Source organism: Polyodon spathula, chromosome 4, assembly GCF_017654505.1.
Source record: "Polyodon spathula isolate WHYD16114869_AA chromosome 4, ASM1765450v1, whole genome shotgun sequence".
NCBI lineage: Eukaryota > Metazoa > Chordata > Actinopteri > Acipenseriformes > Polyodontidae > Polyodon > Polyodon spathula.
In genome coordinates this window covers 97084456-97105404 of record NC_054537.1, presented here as the reverse complement: position 1 = coordinate 97105404, position 20949 = coordinate 97084456, and the positions used below count along the sequence as shown (strand labels likewise).

Here is a 20949-nt window from a genome sequence, read left to right as displayed (position 1 = left end):
AAAATAGTAGTGCAATTAAAGCATGGTTAAAAAAAGACAAACAAAAGCAGTCTGCATGGAGTGCAGGATGAGCCCTATAGCCTGGAGATCGCAGGTTCGAATCGCAGGCTATGTCACTGCCGACCGTGACAGGGGGTTCCTAGGGGGCGCCGCACAATTGGTCGAGTGCCGCCCGGGTAGGGAGGGCTTAGATCAGCTGGGCAATCCACGGTTCACCGCGCACCAGCGACCCCTGTGGCCAATAGGGTGCCTGCGGTTCTGCAGTGGAGTCATTAGATCTTTGTTGTCCTCCAGCACTATGTGACGGATTGGCAGGAGCACGTTTCGGAGGACGCATGTTCCAACGGTGAACCGGGATACAAATAACAATTGGGCTTTCCAAATTGGGGAGAAAGCCGACGTAAAAAAACAACGGCGACTACTAAATAAATATATATTATAGTAACACAGCAAGGAGGGGGTTAATGTCCTCCCTGCCAAAAGCATAATTGTTTTTATTAGTTAATTATCACTTGTACCTGGCTATTATTGTGAGTTATAGCCAGGTGCAGGTTATTTAAAGAAAGCAGCGAGTCGGTTCTGGGCTGCTTCTGGTGTTTGTAGAAGCCAGACTAAGCTGGTGTGTGTACAGCCGTAGTTAAAGTAGAAAGGTAGTATAAAACCTTTTTGTTTTGTGAAACTGTGTTTTGCAGCCAACAAACATAAGAACATAAGAAAGTTTACAAACGAGAGGAGGCCATTCGGCCCATCTTGCTCATTTGGTTGTTAGTTGCTTATTGATCCCAGAATCTCATCAAGCAGCTTCTTGAAGGATCCTAGGGTGTCGGCTTCAACAACATTACTGGGGAGTTGATTCCAGACCCTCACGATTCTCTGTGTAAAAAATTGCCTCCTATTTTCTGTTCTGAATGCCCCTTTGTCTGATCTCCATTTGTGACCCCTGGTCCTTGTTTCTTTTTTCAGGTTGAAAAAGTCCCTTGGGTCGACACTACCTTTTAGAATTTTGAATGCTTGAATTAGGTCACCACGTAGTCTTCTTTGTTCAAGACTGAATAGATTCAATTCTTTTAGCCTGTCTGCATATGACATGCTTTTTAAACCCAGAATAATTCTGGTCGCTCTTCTTTGCACTCTTTCTAGAGCAGCAATATCCTTTTTGTAGCGAGGTGACCAGAACTGCACACAATATTCAAGATGAGGTCTTACTAATGCATTGTACAGTTTTAACATTACTTCCCTTGATTTAAATTCAGCACTTTTCACAATGTATCTGAGCATCTTGTTGGCCTTTTTTATAGGTTCCCCACGTTGTCTAGATGAAGACATTTCTGAGTCAACAAAAACTCCTAGGTCTTTTTTATAGTCCTTCTTTATTCAGTATCTCCCATATGATATTTATAATGTACATTTTTATTTCCTGCGTGCAGTACCTTACACTTTTCTCTATTAAATGTCATTTGCCATGTATCTGCCCAGTTCTGAATCTTGTCTAGATCATTTTGAATGACCTTTGCTGCTGAAACAGTGTTTGCCACTCCTCCTATTTTTGTGTCGTCTGCGAATTTAACACGTTTGCTTACTATACCAGAATCTAAATCATTAATGTAGATTAGGAATAGCAGAGGGCCTAATACTGATCCCTGTGGTGCACCACTGGTTACCACACTCCATTCTGAGGTTTTTCCTCTAATCAGTACTTTCTTTTTTCTACATGTTAACCACTCCCTAATCCATGTACATGTGTTTCCTTGAATCCCAACTGCGTTCAGTTTGAGAATTAATCTTTTATGCGGGACTTTGTCAAAAGCTTTCTGGAAATCTAAATAAACCCTGTCATATGCTTTGCAATTATCCATTATCGATGTTGCATCCTCAGAAAAAATAAGCAGGTTAGTTAGACATGATCTCCCTTTCCTAAAACCATGTTGACTGTCTCCCAGGTTACATTTACCATATAGGTAATTTTCCATTTTGGATCTTATTATAGTTTCCATAAGTTTGCATAAAATAGAAGTCAGGCTTATTGGTCTCTAGTTACCTGGTTCAGTTTTGTTTCCCTTTTTGTGGATCGGTATTAGGTTTGCAATTTTCCAGTCTGTCGGAACAACCCCTGTGTCAAGAGACCCCCTGGTTAGCGGTCTGTAAATAACTTCTTTCATTTCTTTGAGTACTATTGGGAGTACTTAGCTGTCCAGCTTACTGAAACTGAAATGTTTTTCCATATCTTTGTTTCATTTTTTCAATTTGCAGTTTAGGTTTTGAATCAGGTTATTCTGAAAACCATGCTTAAAAAGGTACGGGTAGTGTTGTGAATGAATGAATAAATAGGAGGACCTGACAAAACGGAATGGACCTGTCTGAACTCACTGACAGTTAGTTTACAAATGGATATTGGTTTGAATAAAGTTGTTGTATGAAAGATAGCTGTACACACAAGGTCTTCTATATTTCAAACCCTACAGCCTTGTGTTCTATATTGCGTCTTCAAGCAATCAGTTTCAGTTGTCTGTCTGGGATCTTGGTATAAAATCAAATATATTCTGCAATAAATTCATTGATTTTAGAAGGTACTCTATTTATAGGCTACTTTTTGCTGAAGAAATTGTAAATAAAGTTAATAAAACCTGTCTGTCTTCCGTGTTTAAGAAGTAAATGCATTTGCTATTTTTTGTGGTTGCTTGCTATAATAATGTAGGAAACATAGAACTTCAACGTTCAGTACTATTCCCTTTGTGGAGAAATCTTTTTATTTTTTAAAGTGAACCCTACATTTTCATCTTTACAGTACAAATGTGACAATTGAATCGCTCAGTAATATTTTAGCTGTCATGACTATTCCTTTTGTGCTCTGTTTTGCTTCCTGAATACCAGCCCTTTTCAATGTTATTTTAGCCACATTCTGCTCCAGTCAATCCCTGGAATAGATTTCGTTATGTCTGCTATCTTTTAAACCAAAGGTGAGGAATCCAGGTCCTGGAGGGCCAGTGTCCTCCCTGGCTTTTGTTCCAACTGTATCCTAAATTTTTTAATTTGACCAATTATTACCAATTACTGGTCTAATCATGTAATTTAGGGCACAGTTGGAACAAAACCCAGGGGGTACACCGGCTATCCAGCAATGTTCCCCACCCCTGTTTTAAAAGTACTCAAAAATAACACTCATTATAGGGTGCAGTTATTTAATCCTATCTCAGCATACCAGTCTCCTTTCCCATGCCAGCTTTAGTTTACCCTACTGCCTTTGCAATTTATACACAGCTCTTACCAGTAAAACTTACCCTGCTCGCTGCCCCTTTGTTTTAACCTCTGCCCATATCAATGCTCACATACTGAGATAGTGTCTGCTTTACAATCAGTATGAGCACACACTGAGATAGTGCTTTACAATCAGTATGTGCACACACTGAGATAGTGCTTTACAATCAGTATGAGCACACACTGAGATAGTGCTTTACAATCAGTATGAGCACACACTGAGATAGTGTTTTACAATCAGTATGTGCACACACTGAGATAGTGCTTTACAATCAGTATGTGCACACACTGAGATAGTGTTTTACAATCAGTATGTGCACACACTGAGATAGTGCTTTACAATCAGTATGAGCACACACTGAGATAGTGCTTTGCAATCAGTATGAGCACACACTGAGATAGTGCTTTGCAATCAGTATGTGCACACACTGAGATAGTGCTTTACAATCAGTATGAGCACACACTGAGATAGTGCTTTACAATCAGTATGTGCACACACTGAGATAGTGCTTTACAATCAGTATGTGCACACACTGAGATAGTGCTTTACAATCAGTATGTGCACACACTGAGATAGTGTTTGCTTTACAGTCAGTATGTGCACACACTGAGATAGTGTTTGCTTTACAGTCAGTACACAATGCTTTTCTGTTTCTTTCAGTCAAGTTCAGTTAGTTGTGGCCAGAAAACCTTTCAGTGCTGGATGTATTTCACATGACACTTCAGGGTAAAGCATCAGAAAACCTTTCAGTGCTGGATGTATTTCACATGACACCAGGGTAAAGCAATGGAAAACCTTTCAGTGCTGGGTGTATTTCACATGACACTTCAGGGTAAAGCATCAGAAAACCTTTCAGTGCTGGATGTATTTCACATGACACTTCAGGGTAAAGCAATGGAAAACCGTTCAGTGCTGGGTGTATTTTACATGACACTTCAGGATAAAGCATCAGAAAACCTTTCAGTGCTGGGTGTATTTCATATGACACCAGGGTAAAGCAATGGAAAACCTTTCAGTGCTGGGTGTATTTCACATGACACCAGGGTAAAGCAATGGAAAACCTTTCAGTGCTGGGTGTATTTCACATGACACCAGGGTAAAGCAATGGAAAACCTTTCAGTGCTCTATATTTCACATGACACTTCAGGATAAAGCATCAGAAAACCGATCAGTGCTGGGTGTATTTCACATATGCATGAACTTCAGGGTTATAAATTACGTATTTTTCAGGTTAAAGGAAATGTCAGATCCATTTTTAATACACAGATATATTTGCACACAACCCAGGTCCCAGATATGTAGTCGATCTGTTTTTATAGATGTATCCCATTTCATAACCTTTAAAACAGTTATTCTCTAAGAGTAAATTGTTACTGACGCTGTTTTGTTTACTCTATCTCTTCAATTTGACTTTTTTTTTTTGTCGCACTGATTCTTACATTTTAAATACGACATTAAATACGACAAACAGTGAAGATGATGGGAAAGCAGTGTGCGGCCCCTTTAATAGAGTCCTCGGGAGCAGGTCCGCTCAGTTTCTGTAGTCGCGTCTCCAGGGCAACAAAAACAACAAGGAAACGAAAGCTTGCAGTTTGTACCCCAGTAGACAGCGAAGACCAGGGGCAGCAAACAAGAAAGAGTGATAAAACACAACGATCACAATGCAACTAGCACTAGAATAGCGCCGAGGAGAAGGCTTTGAAAAAAAAAACACATGAAGACAACATTCATTTATGAATAACTAGAATGGAAGGTCAATAAACTCTTGCTATCAGCAACTGAACCGAAGAAGGAAAAGACCAGAAAAAGGTGTTGCTTAGTTTTAAACTAAGCGACGTTGCACATAAACAAATGCGCAGCGCCCTGTAAGGCAATGCACAGTTTCACTCGGTTTAGAGGATAAACAGTATATGCATGGTGTTATTATTGTACTACAAATAACTATTGAATGCAAGATGAGTGTGTTGGAAGTTGAGGACCATATTTCTCAGAAGTATGAAATAAAGAGAAGACTGGGGAAAGGGGTAAGTAATTTGTGTATTAAATATTGTGCACTTTTCACTATAGCAATACGCCATCATGAACGTGTGAGTTGCTGGTTCTGCTTCTGCTGATCCATACTGAGCTATACGCATGCTGTATTATTGTATTTGTGAGTCTTGCCTTGTCAAATGACTCGACTCCACTCGAATCATCAGGGTCACAAATGGAGTTTAGATAAAGGGGTATTCAGAACAGAAAATAAGAGGCACTTTTTGCACAGAGAATTGTGGGAGCCTGGAACCAATTCCCCAGTTATGTTGTTGAAGCTGACACCCTGGGATCCTTCAAGAAGCTGCTTGTTGAGATTCTGGGATCAATAAGCTACTAACAACCAAACGAGCAAGATGGGCCGAATGACCTTCTCTCATTCGTAAACTTTCTTATGTTCTTGTGTTCTTAGCGCAACATTTTAACAATACCAGTCTTACAACACAAATCTCCTTCCCGGTGTATGGATTAACCTGTACTGTACAGTATTTACAAACGCAGTCGTCTGGAGTCGGCGCACACTGCATTGCTGATTTAAAACATGGTTACAGGTGTCGTATTGTTTTGCAGACTGTGTAAATATTTAGTTTGTCACAAAGGCGATTGACTGTTGTGAAATTGGCAGTTTTGGAATGACATCGATGTATGTATTGAGGATGCAACATCGATAATGGATAATTGCAAAGCATATGACATGGTTTATTTAGATTTCCAGAAAGCTTTTGACAAAGTCCCGCACAAAAGATTAATTCTCAAACTGAACGCAGTTGGGATTCAAGGAAACACATGTACATGGATTAGGGAGTGGTTAACATGTAGAAAACAGAAAGTACTGATTAGAGGAAAAACCTCAGAATGGAGTGTGGTAACCAGCGGTGTACCACAGGGATCAGTATTAGGTCCTCTGCTATTCCTAATCTACATTAATGATTTAGATTCTGGTATAGTAAGCAAACTTGTTAAATTTGCAGACGACACAAAAGTAGGAGGAGTGGCAAACACTGTTGCAGCAGCAAAGGTCATTGAAAATGATCTAGACAAGATTCAGAACTGGGCAGACACATGGCAAATGACATTTAATAGAGAAAAGTGTAAGGTACTGCACGCAGGAAATAAAAATGTACATTATAAATATTATATGGGAGATACTGAAATTGGAGAAGGAATCTATGAAAAAGACCTAAAAGTTGTTGTTGACTCAGAAATGTCTTCATCTAGACAATGTGGGGAAGCTATAAAAAAGGCTAACAAGATGCTCGGATACATTGTGAAAAGTGTTGAATTTAAATCAAGGGAAGTAATGTTAAAACTGTACAATGCATTAGTAAGACCTCATCTTGAATATTGTGTGCAGTTCTGGTCACCTCGCTACAAAAAGGATATTGCTGCTCTAGAAAGAGTGCAAAGAAGAGCGACCAGAATTATTCTGGGTTTAAAAAGCATGTCATATGCAGACAGGCTAAAAGAATTGAATCTGTTCAGTCTTGAACAAAGAAGACTACGTGGCGACCTAATTCAAGCATTCAAAATTCTAAAAGGTATTGACAGTGTCGACCCAAGGGATTTTTTCAGCCTGAAAAAAGAAACAAGGACCAGGGGTCACAAATGGAGTTTAGACAAAGGGGCATTAAGAACAGAAAATAGGAGGCACTTTTTTACACAGAGAATTGTGAGGGTCTGGAATCAACTCCCCAGTAATGTTGTTGAAGCTGACACCCTGGGATCCTTCAAGAAGCTGCTTGATGAGATTTTGGGATCAATAAGCTACTAACAACCAAACGAGCAAGATGGGCCGGATGGCCTCCTCTCGTTTGTAAACTTTCTTATGTTCTTATGTATCTGGTACATGTCAGCGTGGTTTTATAAGGTCATTCTTCTTTATAATACAAGGGGAAATACACTTTTTTAAAAGGTGCCGTTTCTGCGAGCAACAGGGAAGTTCAGATACTCGAGGAAGTGGGAGGTTGTTGTTCAAACGGTTTCTTCCTAAAACATATTTGAAAGTAACTCAGGTATCACTCGGAGGGAGCTGGCAGTTTGGATTAGCAGATCCAGCCTGTCAGCAAATTTTAAACCAGGTTTCGTGCATCTCCTTGCATAAATAAGAAAGTTTGCATCATTTTTATTTGTGAGACACAAATGTCCCTTGTACCTTAAAGGGTTAAACGGACTTGTTTATACTTGAAAGGAAACATTTGTACTGTAAAAAAAAAAAAATGGGAGACTGTGAATGTGGGTAATGTTGTTGAAGCTGACACCCTGGGATCCTTCAAGAAGCTGCTTGATGAGATTCTGGGATCAATAAGCTACTAACAACCAATCGAGCAAGATGAGCCGAATGGCCGCCTCTCGTTTGTAAACTTTCTTATGTCCTTATGAACCCCAAGTCCATTGTGATGTGGTGAGGAGTTGTGTGTGAGGTGCAGGTGCACACGCACACTGCAGCAATAGGCTTGGGCTTGGGTTGTTTCATTGACTGATCAAGTCCCACTCAATGTCAGGTTTAGTATTACCTGTGGCGTATCTCAGGGTTCTATTCTTGGTCCAGTATTATGCTCTTTGTACATGCTACCTCTAGGTCAGATTATTGGTAAACATGCTGTGCAGTTATATCTCTGAATCCTGGTGACATTATCATTACATCAGTCCTACTTGAGTGTGTTATTGACATCAGAATTTGGATGTCCCAAAATGTCCTGCAATTAAACTCTGATAAGACAGAAGTTTTGATAGTAGGTTCTCAGAAACAACTTGACTGTCAAAAATAGACTTGGGTGACTTAACTGGAAATTTAAAATCTGAGGTGAGAAACCCAGGTGTTGTCTTTGACTCTGCTTTGAGTTTTGAGTCACTAACTTGCTTGATTTTTTTGAGGATGCAACATCGATAATGGATAATTGCAAAGCATATGACATGGTTTATTTAGATTTCCAGAAAGCTTTTGACAAAGTCCCGCACAAAAGATTAATTCTCAAATTGAACGCAGTTGGGATTCAAGGAAACACATGTACATGGATTAGGGAGTGGTTAACATGTAGAAAACAGAAAGTACTGATTAGAGGAAAAACCTCAGAATGGAGTGTGGTAACCAGTTGTACCACAGGGATCAGTATTAGGTCCTCTGCTATTCCTAATCTACATTAATGATTTAGATTCTGGTATAGTAAGCAAACTTGTTAAATTTGCAGACGACACAAAAATAGGAGGAGTGGCAAACACTGTTGCAGCAGCAAAGGTCATTCAAAATGATCTAGACAAGATTCAGAACTGGGCAGACACATGGCAAATGACATTTAATAGAGAAAAGTGTAAGGTACTGCACGCAGGAAATAAAAATGTACATTATAAATATCATATGGGAGATATTGAAATTGGAGAAGGAATCTATGAAAAAGACCTAGGAGTTTTTGTTGACTCAGAAATGTCTTCATCTAGACAATGTGGGGAAGCTATAAAAAAGGCTAACAAGATGCTCGGATACATTGTGAAAAGTGTTGAATTTAAATCAAGGGAAGTAATGTTAAAACTGTACAATGCACTTGTAAGACCTCATCTTGAATATTGTGTTCAGTTCTGGTCACCTCGCTATAAAAAAGATATTGCTGCTCTAGAAAGAGTGCAAAGAAGAGCGACCAGAATTATTCCGGGCTTAAAAGGCATGTCATATGCAGACAGGCTAAAAGAATTGAATCTGTTCAGTCTTGAACAAAGAAGACTACGTGGCGACCTAATTCAAGCATTCAAAATTCTAAAAGGTATTGACAATGTCGACGCAAGGGACTTTTTCAGCCTGAAAAAAGAAACAAGGACCAGGGGTCACAAATGGAGTTTAGAAAAAGGGGCATTCAGAACAGAAAATAGGAGACACTTTTTTACACAGAGAATTGTGAGGGTCTGGAATCAACTCCCCAGTAATGTTGTTGAAGCTGACACCCTGGGATCCTTCAAGAAGCTGCTTGATGAGATTTTGGGATCAATAAGCTACTAACAACCAAACGAGCAAGATGGGCCGAATGGCCTCCTCTCGTTTGTAAACTTTCTTATGTTCTTATGTTCTTATGTTCTATATTAACAGGATTACAAAGGTGTCTTTTTATCATCTAAGAAATATTGTCAACATTAGATCATTTCTGTGATTCTCCGATGCTGAGAAAGTAGTCCATGCCTTTATTTCATCTAAACTGGACTACTGTAACGCCCTGTTTGCTAGGCTTACTAGCCAAGCCTTATCACGACTGCAGCTTGTGCAGAATTCAGCTGCAAGGGTTCTCACCAGAACAAAAAAGAGCACATATAATAACTCCTGTGCTGGCATGCAGTGAAATATGGAACTGATTTTAAAATTCTATTACTTCCGTCTAAAGCACTAATGGGAATGGCACCGGATTGCTTGTTAGAGTTATTGTCTCCCTATCGGCCTCAGTGTGCATTGAGATCAACTGATAGTGGTCTGCTCTGCAGTCCCAGGGTAAGGCTTAGGGAGAAAGGAGAGGTTGCTTTTTGTGATTTTCTGATTTTCTTCGGACATGTCGTGGTTATTTTAACTGTTTTATTTGTTTTTATGCATTTTTATCATTTTATGAGTGTGTGTTTTGCTCTTTTGTTAGTTAGTGTTTTTATAATATTTGTCTTTGTAATTGTTGCTCTATTTTAACCTGTGTGAAGGGCATGAAATGCATCTATAAGTAAAGATTATTATTATTATTATTATTATTATTATTATTATTATTATTATTATTATTATTATTATTAGAGTAAATACAAATGTCAGATAGTCAGGGGTGGTTTTACACAGTCCCAAACAAAGGATTGCTGAGGGTAACCTTCAAATAAACACCAGGGTTGTGTGAAGTCTGTTCAAAAACTAGTGTTCCATTACTGGTGATGAATGTGACTGCAGTATGAAACACCTGAGCTTGTTACCTACATTGTGGCTAGTCAAACTTGTATTAAAACTGGAATACTGTAGGTGGAACTGCTGTGCAATGTGAGTTTATTTCCATCCCTGGGCAGTATCTCTGCAAAGCATACTACTAGATCTTTCTTGAAACCTAGTTTTGTTGTACAGGTAGTAATATGGTACATTCTGTAATCTACTTGATGTTTCGATAGTGTTCTTGCAAGGATGATGAGGAAAGCAAGTCAGTCAACAGGGGAAGCCAGTGTCGGGGTGGGGGGCAATTTCACTCTCCAATTAAAATGACCCAGGAAGCATGGCTTGTGAGGAGACCTATAAAATATATAGATGTGCATGGTGGAGACATTGATGGCAGTGCTTTGTTATCTTTACTTTCAACTCTTCAGTTCATTTCTTAACTGTTCTTAAATCTCAGCTTTCTTTAAATTCAGACTACTAATGTTTTTATAGTACAGTAGCTAAAATTTACAGTGGTGCAAACAGTCGGTGGCTATTGAAGCCAGATGCAACAATGTTTGGGGCACGTGTTTGAAGCCACTTCTTTTTCTATACCCCTCCAGTTAGGACTTCCTCCAAACCCCTCCAGTTAGGACTTCCTCCAAACCCATACTGTAGCTGAAATAATTGTCCAGTTTGTGAATGCTGTAGTGAAAATGGACATTGGCACAGCCATTGTGAAACCTTGATGAAGTAGGACGATGATGGCATGGATTGAAAGTCTGTGACAGGCGCAAACTGCATGCCTGGTCACTGCTGTCACGTAGAACTCACTGCAAGAATCATTAGCGTTTAGAACAAAGTTTATTTTCCTGCTGCAGATGGGCTGCTACTGCATTGTTATCAACTTGTAGTTAGCAGATATCAACCAAGAACAAATATATACTATAACATATGTGCTATGCAATAATAATATATCCAGACCCAGTAGATGTTAACTCTAAACCACTAGGAAGGTGCTGTTAGGAAACCACAGAGCTCAATAACAGGTAGGAGATTTGTATTATGCCTGTTTATTTCTAGGGTATTTAAACTGAGTAGTCTTGTGACTAGTATTGTACCATGTCAAGATGTTTATTCAACGTAGCTATTATGGGACGGATCCGACTCATTCACTTGTGAACAGCAGAAGCTCAAACAAGAAGCACACACGTTTCCATTACTGTATATGTTGAGTACTGTAGGTCTGAAGCTTTGCACTCTGCTCAAACTCTCACAAGTTGAGTGTGTGTCTGGGTTATGATGACTCCTCTCACTCTTGTGTGTGTCCCTGGGATTGTGTGTCTGGGTTATCATGACTCCTCTCACTCGGGTGTGTGTTTCTGGGATTGTGTGTCTGGGTTACGATGACTCCTCTCACTCTTGTGTGTGTCCCTGGGATTGTGTGTCTGGGTTATCATGACTCCTCTCACTCTTGTGTGTGTCTCTGGGATTGTGTGTCTGGGTTACGATGACTCCTCTCACTCTTGTGTGTCCCCCTGGGATTGTGTGTCTGGGTTATCATGACTCCTCTCACTCTTGTGTGTGTCTCTGGGATTGTGTGTCTGGGTTATCATGACTCCTCTCACTCTTGTGTGTGTCTCTGGGATTGTGTGTCTGGGTTACGATGACTCCTCTCACTCTTGTGTGTGTCCCTGGGATTGTGTGTCTGGGTTATCATGACTCCTCTCACTCGGGTGTGTGTTTCTGGGATTGTGTGTCTGGGTTACGATGACTCCTCTCACTCTTGTGTGTCCCCCTGGGATTGTGTGTCTGGGTTATCATGACTCCTCTCACTCTTGTGTGTGTCTCTGGGATTGTGTGTCTGGGTTATCATGACTCCTCTCACTCTTGTGTGTGTCTCTGGGATTGTGTGTCTGGGTTACGATGACTCCTCTCACTCTTGTGTGTGTCCCTGGGATTGTTGTCTGGGTTATCATGACTCCTCTCACTCTTGTGTGTGTCTCTGGGATTGTGTGTCTGGGTTACAATGACTCCTCTCACTCTTGTGTGTGTCTCTGGGATTGTGTGTCTGGGTTATGATGACTCTTCTCACTCTTGTGTGTGTCCCTGGGATTGTGTGTCTGCGTTATGATGATTCCTCTCACTCAGGTGTGTGTCCCTGGGATTGTGTGTCTGGGTTACGATGATTCCTCTCACTCAGGCATGTGTCCCTGGAATTTTGTAGGCCTATGGAATCGTGTGGAAAGGAATAGATCGGAAGACTGGGGAGATCATTGCTGTGAAGAAAATTTTTGACGCTTTCAGAAACAGGACAGATGCCCAGGTAAATATAATACCAAAACAATGTAGTTTCCAGTGGGATTCTGCTTGTTAATGGGAACTGTTGTGAGTATTATCTTAAACATGTAGACAAAATACATGAACGTATTGTACTGAAGTGTGAATTTGGAGGGGGTGGTTTTTTTTCAGAGAATTGTTTCCCTGCAGTAACAGTTGAGTTACAGCTCAAGTGTTTTGCTGATTTTATTTATTTTATTTTTTTTTGGCATACGTTCTGTGAGGTCATTGAATATTCCATTCTTTAAGCTTCTGTGAGGTCATTGAATATTCCATTCTTTAAGCTTCTGTGAGGTCATTGAATGTTCCATTCTTTAAGCTTCTGTGAGGTCATTGAATATTCCATTCTTTAAGCTTCTGTGAGGTCATTGAATATTCCATTCTTTAAGCTTCTGTGAGGTCATTGAATATTCCATTCTTTAAGCTTCTGTGAGGTCATTGAATGTTCAATTCCTTAAGCTTCTGTGAGGTCATTGAATGTTCAATTCTTTAAGCTTCTGTGAGGTCATTGAATGTTCAATTCTTTAAGCTTCTGTGAGGTCATTGAATGTTCCATTCTTTAAGCTTATGTGAGGTCATTGAATATTCCATTCTTTAAGCTTCTGTGAGGTCATTGAATATTCCATTCTTTAAGCTTCTGTGAGGTCATTGAATGTTCAATTCTTTAAGCTTCTGTGAGGTCATTGAATGTTCCATTCTTTAAGCTTCTGTGAGGTCATTGAATATTCCATTCTTTAAGCTTCTGTGAGGTCATTGAATATTCCATTCTTTAAGCTTCTGTGAGGTCATTGAATGTTCCATTCTTTAAGGTTTTGAAGGTCAATGCCATTTACTACTTTTTCTTTTTTTTTTTTTTGCAGAGAACGTTCCGGGAAATAATGTTCCTTCAGGTAAGAATTGCATTTTAAGCTCTCCTTCAGCGTAGGTCCAGTATACCACATGTGTGCAGTCATCAGTTCAGATAAGCTGAGTTTCAGTTCTGTTCAGTGGGCAAATCAAACCCTCTTCTCTGCTTGTGGTAGGCGTAGCTGCTGCAGTTTAATAAGAAAGCGCAGTGTTTTGAAAATACAGGTATCTATTTCCAGCTATAAAATATGTGTGTTACACACGCAGACCCATCATAACCCCTATCTATTAACCTTCATGAAAATTGATTGCAGTACAGCAGCATTTGTAATTAGTTTTTTATACAGTATTTGGTTACCAGAAAGGAATCCTTAACATGATCATGTTACGACTTTACAGCATACTGTATGAACAGCTTGCTTAGAAGAATACTTTTATTTATAGAAACACAAAAAGCAAAGGTAAGCGTGACACTGGTGTGTGTCTTGGGGTGCTGTGGTTTGCTAAGTGTCATTGATCACGAGGAGTAGGAACATCTGCTAAGGCTCTGTTAAAGCTACAATGCAGTGTGTTAAGCTGTATTTAATCATCTGTCTCTTTTACTTTACAAGACCAAAGCTGCTAAAACATTCATAGCAACCCCATTAGTTAGTGCAATTACTCAACACAATGCAGTGCTGTTTATTTTTGGAATCACTCATTTGGGCTAAAAGCTATTTCTGGAATAATACCACGTTTAATTTTTATGTAGATAGCATTATGGAATAGAGCTATGTTGAGTAGGTTTGTCACTTACAATTTTTCTAGCAGTGACAGATATAAGGGACATTTTTGGTGGGTTATTGTGGAATCAATGTAGATTTATTCTGGTCTGTGCTTCAGAGCTTGTGCAGTACTATAATGCAATATCCTTACATTATATCATTTCTATTCATATCATATGAGGCACATTTGAATTCAATGTAAATTCCTATTTTAAACATTCTTCAACACTGCCAGTAGTTAACTGCAACAGTTAAATATACTGTGTAACTTTGTACTATAGGGTATTATAGGTCATTCGATTGTCTGCAATCTTTCTATAGGTCATTCGATTGTCTGCAATCTTTCCTTGCAAAATGAATACAGCCAATAGTAGTGAGAGACAGTTTTACACTGGGTGTGTTTGAGGAGTTTACAGAGCATGCAATAGTAATGAGAGACAGACTATTATTATTATTATTATTATTATTATTATTATTATTATTATTATTATTATTATTATTTATTCCCTATCCAGGGTGACTTATAATTGTTACAAAATATCACAGTACAAAGTATCACATTATAAAGTGATGTCATTGGGTGTGTTTCAGGAGTTTGGAGGGCACCCCAACATTATCAAACTGCTGAATGTCATCAAAGCTCAGAATGACAAGGACATCTACCTGGTCTTTGAGTACATGGGTAATGGAATTTGATTTATTTGTTTTTTTGTATAGTGAAGAATTAACTGCGGAAGCAGAGTGAATGTGCTGGCTGTGCAGTGTTCATTTCCCTGCGATGTGTGCCATGGTGCGGGTTGTGCCAATCTTGGCTTTTATTGCAGAAACCCAATTAATATTCTGTGGTTTCTCTCAATATACTGTCAGTGTCAAGGCACACTGAAACTCTTTTCTTAGCTAAGCATGTTATCAGTATTGTAATAGGTCAAGGGCTGCAGTTATTATTATTATTATTATTATTATTATTATTATTATTATTATTATTATTATTATTATTTTATTATTAGTAGTAGTAGTAGTAGTAGTAGTAGATCAGGGCAGCTGAGTTGGACACCAGCGCAATGTCGTTGCCTTCAGGAACCAGCTAGTAGTAGTGGTAGTAGTAGTAGGAGTATAATAGTATAATCTGATAATGTTACATTTCAGACCACTGCACGGCTTCTATTTCACTCTGTTTCCATCTTTGTTGTATGTGACTGCAAGGCAAGCCTGTATATTCAATCAGCTGTATATACAGTTATTTCCTCCTTTGCACATTCACTAGAACACTATCCTTTAGAAAAATCCACAACTGCTTTTGTGCTGCTGTGTTACAGTGTTACAGTACAACTGGATTTAAATGCATTGGGGGGATTTTCAAACATCAGTGTTATTGTATTGAACTCGCTGTATAGTAATTCAAACATCAGCGTTAATGTATTGAACTCGCTGTATAGTAATTCAAACATCAATGTTATTGTATTGAACTCGCTGTATAGTAATTCAAACATCAATGTTATTGTATTGAACTCGCTGTATAGTAATTCAAACATCAATGTTATTGTATGCAGTATAGTACAGCCAAATGGAAATAAAACTTAAACCCTACTAGTCATTTACCCTCATTCGAGGAGGTATTTTGCCACAGCTTATTATATACAACTCTTTTAATGTGAACTTTGCACTCTTGGTTCAAAAGAAAAAAAAGGTATTTTGTTTTGGATGGGGGGTAAGCCATCTGTGTAGGCTTGATTGGAATTTCTTTTCTTATGTTGATGTAGTACGATTGTAGGCTATGAATAAATACATTTGAAGTGCAATTTGTGTTTGTAGTTCTTAGTTATTATACATGTATACCATGTATGCAACATTTCATGATATATTTATTAAGCTTTTAAAGTTAGGATAGAACTCCCTACAATAAGGATGCATTGCAAATCCACAATCCCCTGTAAGGAAACTTTATTGTAATAGTATGCCATTTTCTATACCAAGATTTCATTATTTACTCTTAGGCTTTTTCAAACAAAATCTCTGCAAATAACAATAACAGTGTATCATTTTAGCAATACAACAAATGTTTCTGTAAGGTTACAAATGGTTAAAACAAAATGGTCATAACCACATATAGAAAAGACTAAAATATTGAATTTTCTAGGTAGTCTTACAATACTGACCTGCTAACATGCCATCTGGTGTATTGGGTCTCTGAACACAGCGGATTGTGTCAAAATGTAAGTCATGACAGGAGCCAGGGAAATGTGCTGTTATAGGATGCCTTACAAATCAGCTGCACGTTTAGTGAATGTTGGAACCCTCCCGGTTCACATACGCATGGTGCTGCAGTGATTTGAATGCAACGTGTGTGTGATCGATGGTTCCCATTACCCTGGGTAATCCAGCAATGTCATAAAACTCCTTTTTAATATTTTGTAGCTGCTCCTGATTAAGTGGGGTACTGCTATAATCATTGACCGTCTTTATCAAGTCACCGTGACCCTTTGAAATCACCTAGAGATATAGAAGGACAATGCTGCTAACACCTTCATATGCAGGGGTACGGCATGGACCCTTTTAGTAGGCAATTCAAGGTCCTCCTGCAGAGTCTGACAGAGATCGACAAAATGCCCTATACAGACGCAGTCGAATTTCTAGATCATCACCTGGTCAATCTAAGAAATGAACTCTGGTCCTGAACACCCTCTCTCTGTATCGTCAGCGTTGCAGCCGGGGTCTGTCAATCTCAGGCTCACACTCAAGCTCTAAAATTACATACTGCTGCACCAAAGAACTTAAGCACTGTTTCAGGTGAGCTATGTACTTTTTCGCTAATTAAAACCCTCCTTTTCAAATTAACTCCTGATACATTCTGACAATTAACACAGATTTGCTTTTAAATTCCCACGCAAACAAAAGAAGCCCTGCTTGTTAAGATATTAACATTATTTCGTAAATCCACATAATTTCGGAATTATTTAAAAATGAGATAGGCATAACAACCGCTTGAAAATGTACTTACCGAATTGTTCATTAGCACTGAAGTTACCATTTACGAACCTTTGAAAATCCCCCCACTGTGGTTTGGTTGCCTCAGTGGGTAGTGCAATTGCCAGTTAAACATTTAAATGTTAATTACAGTTTAGGTATATATTCAATACTGTATCACAGGCAGCTATTGCAAATCCATTGCGCCACCTAGGGGAAAATTGTATTTGAGTCACAAATTTTCTTTCATACTTGAACTATTTCTCTGAAATGCAGAGACGGACCTGCATGCAGTGATTAAGAAAGGTAATCTGCTGAAGGATGTTCACAAGCGTTACATCATGTACCAGCTGCTGAAAGCCACCAAGTTTCTGCATTCGGGTAACGTCATCCACAGGGATCAAAAGGTACCTTACTCCTCCCTGCCAGACAGAAAACGGCAGGTCGATCTCTGTAACCCTACCCCTAGGACACAAGTACCTTACCCCTCCCTGCCAGACAACTAGCAGCAGGTCGATCTCTGTAACCCTACCCCTAGGACACAAGTACCTTACCCCTCCCTGAAAGACAGCTAGCAGCAGGTCAATCTCTGTAACCCTACCCCTAGGACACAAGTACCTTACCCGTCCCTGAAAGACAACTAGCAGCAGGTTGATCTCTGTAACCCTACCCCTAGGACACACGTACCTTACCCCTCCCTGAAAGACAGCTAGCAGCAGGTCAATCTCTGCAACCCTACCCCTAGGACACAAGTACCTTACCTATCCCTGAAAGACAGCTAGCAGCAGGTCGATCTCTGTAACCCTACCCGCAGGACACAAGTACCTTACCCCTCCCTGCCAGACAACTAGCAGCAGGTCGATCTCTAACCCTACCCCTAGGACACAAGTACCTTACCCCTCCCTGCCAGACAACTAGCAGCAGGTCGATCTCTGTAACCCTACCCCTAGGACACAAGTACCTTACCCCTCCCTGAAAGACAGCTAGCAGCAGGTCGATCTCTGTAACCCTACCCCTAGGACACAAGGACCTTACCCCTCCCTGCCAGACAACTAGCAGCAGGTCGATCTCTGTAACCCTACCCCTAGGACACAAGGACCTTACCCCTCCCTGAAAGACAGCTAGCAGCAGGTTGATCTCTAACCATACCCCTAGGACACAAGTACCTTACCTATCCCTGCAAGACAGCTAGCAGCAGGTCAATCTCTGTAACCCTACCCCTAGGACACAGGGGGTAGCGGTGAGCCAAGCTTAAATAATAATTGGATATTCTAAATTGGGAGAAAATAATAAAAGATAATTGGCAACTACTAAATAAAAAAATAAATTAAAAAAAAAAGTATGAGATTGCCAACGTTGTTGTTGGAAAACATGGATCGAGAATTGATTAGGAGTTTGCTACACATGTGGACTGGCAGAGCTATACTGGTGTTCTTTTCTGAAAAGAGACTAATATTGCAGATAGCAGACTGTTTGGTTCAAATTGCATGTACTGCTAACCATTGATAGAGATGTTGCGTCTACAAGCTTCTTGCCCAACATTGACTGCAAGCTAATGAGATAACAATGCTGTGGACTACAATTAGCACAGGCTCTAAAGACTTCAGAGAGATCGAAAGAGATAATGCCACTGGGATGACGCAAGGGGGTCTCAAGAAGATAACAAAAGGCAGATGTATGGACCTTTTGTCTCCAGGAGTGTGAAGAATGCACTGAGTTCAGAGGTTGTCACACTAGACTACACACACAGACATACAGACACACACTCACACAATAAATTAAATTACCTTTGCAATTGGTTAAGTGTCAGAGAAAGGGGAGGTGGACCATCTATACAGAAGGGTATTTAATGTCATGCAAACATTGTAATGATGAGTATTCTGTTTGTCCTGTACCTGGGACCAGACTCCCTGCATATTTCAATAAACATGGCAACTGATTGAAGAAAAGGACTCTGTGCATTTTCTTGAATCTACTTACTTACCATCATTTTTTTTAAGTTACTTCAGTTGTTAGTAAGGGAATGTGGAATAAAGCTGAGTTAGATCACTAGCTTCGTGCTTCTGTACCCAGACTGTGAAGGATTGTATGAGCCCCAGGCAGCACACTGACAGAACAGGAAAGTGGCGGGTGAGGCAGGCATCGAGGAGCCAGAAAATCTGATCTCACAGCAGACACTGACCTTCTGCTAGCCTCACAGTGTACTGCCGTGGGATACAGGATTCTCTGTGTTTACCCTTTATTACATTCTTTCACATTGAAACAAAAGACATGTTATACCTGTTCCCCCTTCAGGAATGTGTTTTTTATTATTGGTCTCTAGAGCACTGTCTGGTGCCCAGCCTACCTGCAGTATGATCTGTGTTCAATAATCCCTCCTCAGCCCTCCAATATCCTGCTGGATACAGATTGCTTTGTGAAGCTGTGTGACTTTGGCTTGGCTCGCTCGCTGTACCAGATCCAGGAGGATTCTGGGAACCCTGCTCTGACGGAGTATGTGGCCACACGGTGGTATCGCGCGCCAGAGATTCTCCTCGCCTCCTCCTCAAGGTATCTCTCTGTTTGAGTTTTCTGTTGGAGCTCGTCAAGATGTCAGATTGGCGGCACAAAATGGCATTTGTTGTGAGTTTCATCTATGTATTGGCAGAACCTTAGTCCAGAATATTATGTGCATAGTGGAGGGCCAGCACTAGCGCTTGCAGTAGATACCCCACATAGATACTGTACACATTTGTAAGATACATCGTTGAAAGTTGTCACACCTGGAGAATTACTAAGGTAAAAGTTTGTATGGCTGTGCCCTGGAGAGCTTTTTTTTACAGCATTGTGACACATCCTGTGGTTTAATAATAGCCCAATACACCCACCTTTATTACACGGCTGTAAGTCCTGAGCAACGCTCACAGCGATATGAAAAGGGCAGTGCAGACACAATGAGCTCCGGTCTGTAGAGCTGTAACTGCTACACACACAATGTAAGCAGCGGAAACACATTCCTGATGCAAGGCTCTGAGTGCAACAACCAAGAGGCATTGCACTCCAGCGATGTCATCGCTTTTATTAGTATAGCGCCTCTCTGTACATTGGATAAGACTTTAGTTTTATAATAATAATCCATTTATCTGTACACATAATGCGTCATTGTGCAGTCATTTTGTTTTTAACACTGAAGGAAGTTTTTTTTATTTTTTTTACAGGCAATATAACAAAGTGCAAATGTCATAACAACAAGAAGAAAACAGTCATCGCATCGCTGTACAGAAAGACCCCAAATCCCTGTTTTGTGCACGGTTGTTTTTACAGCTGTAAAACCTTGTATGCTTTTTCTATGAAATCTTTGCTTGGCTCATCTTGTTCTTGTTGCTGAACTCTGCAGGTATACAAAGGGAGTTGACATGTGGAGTGTGGGCTGTATCCTGGGAGAGATGCTGCTGGGAAAGCCTCTGTTCCCCGGCACGTCCACAATCAACCAGATCGAGAAGATCCTGAGTGGAATTGCTCCTCCCTCCAATGAAGGTAAAGGGGAGTCTTTTTCATTGGAAACACCACACATTCAAATGAAAGGAACAGAATAGGCAGCTTGGTACAAGTTTGGGGCTGTGTGCACTTTTGAAAAAAATGTATGATGACTGATAGTTCCAGGTTTTGGCGGCCATCAAATCAAACTGTGAAAAGGAACTTTTTTATTTTTTGCTCACATTTGGAGATTTTGGTATATTTTTGGCATTTTTCATTTCAGATGTGGTTTCAATAAAATCAGACTACGGTACATCAGTTATACAGAAAATGCTGTCTCGGTAAGTGATACAGACTCATATACTGGTGCTTCCTAACTGCCAGCATGGAGGTGACTTTTCATCCCCTCCACTGATTTGTAACTTCTATTGATTTCA

At 39.9% G+C, this 20949-nt stretch overlaps 1 protein-coding gene across 3 annotated transcripts in view; it reads left to right on the top strand.

The window, feature by feature from the left end:
- Positions 1-4807: 4807 nt before the first annotated feature.
- The window catches only part of LOC121315192 (mitogen-activated protein kinase 15-like), a 32064-nt gene continuing 15922 nt past the window's right edge, over positions 4808-20949 (top strand). For 2 of the 3 annotated variants that reach the window (XM_041249248.1, XM_041249247.1), the window contains exons 1-8: positions 4808-5280; positions 12370-12468; positions 13343-13372; positions 14684-14774; positions 17333-17463; positions 19440-19606; positions 20433-20572; positions 20796-20853. In XM_041249248.1, coding sequence (XP_041105182.1) covers positions 5167-5280; positions 12370-12468; positions 13343-13372; positions 14684-14774; positions 17333-17463; positions 19440-19606; positions 20433-20572; positions 20796-20853 — 830 coding nt within the window. In that variant the 5' untranslated portion in view covers positions 4808-5166. The remainder of the gene's footprint in view (positions 5281-12369; positions 12469-13342; positions 13373-14683; positions 14775-17332; positions 17464-19439; positions 19607-20432; positions 20573-20795; positions 20854-20949) is intronic. The other variant, XM_041249246.1, reaches the window with a different exon arrangement.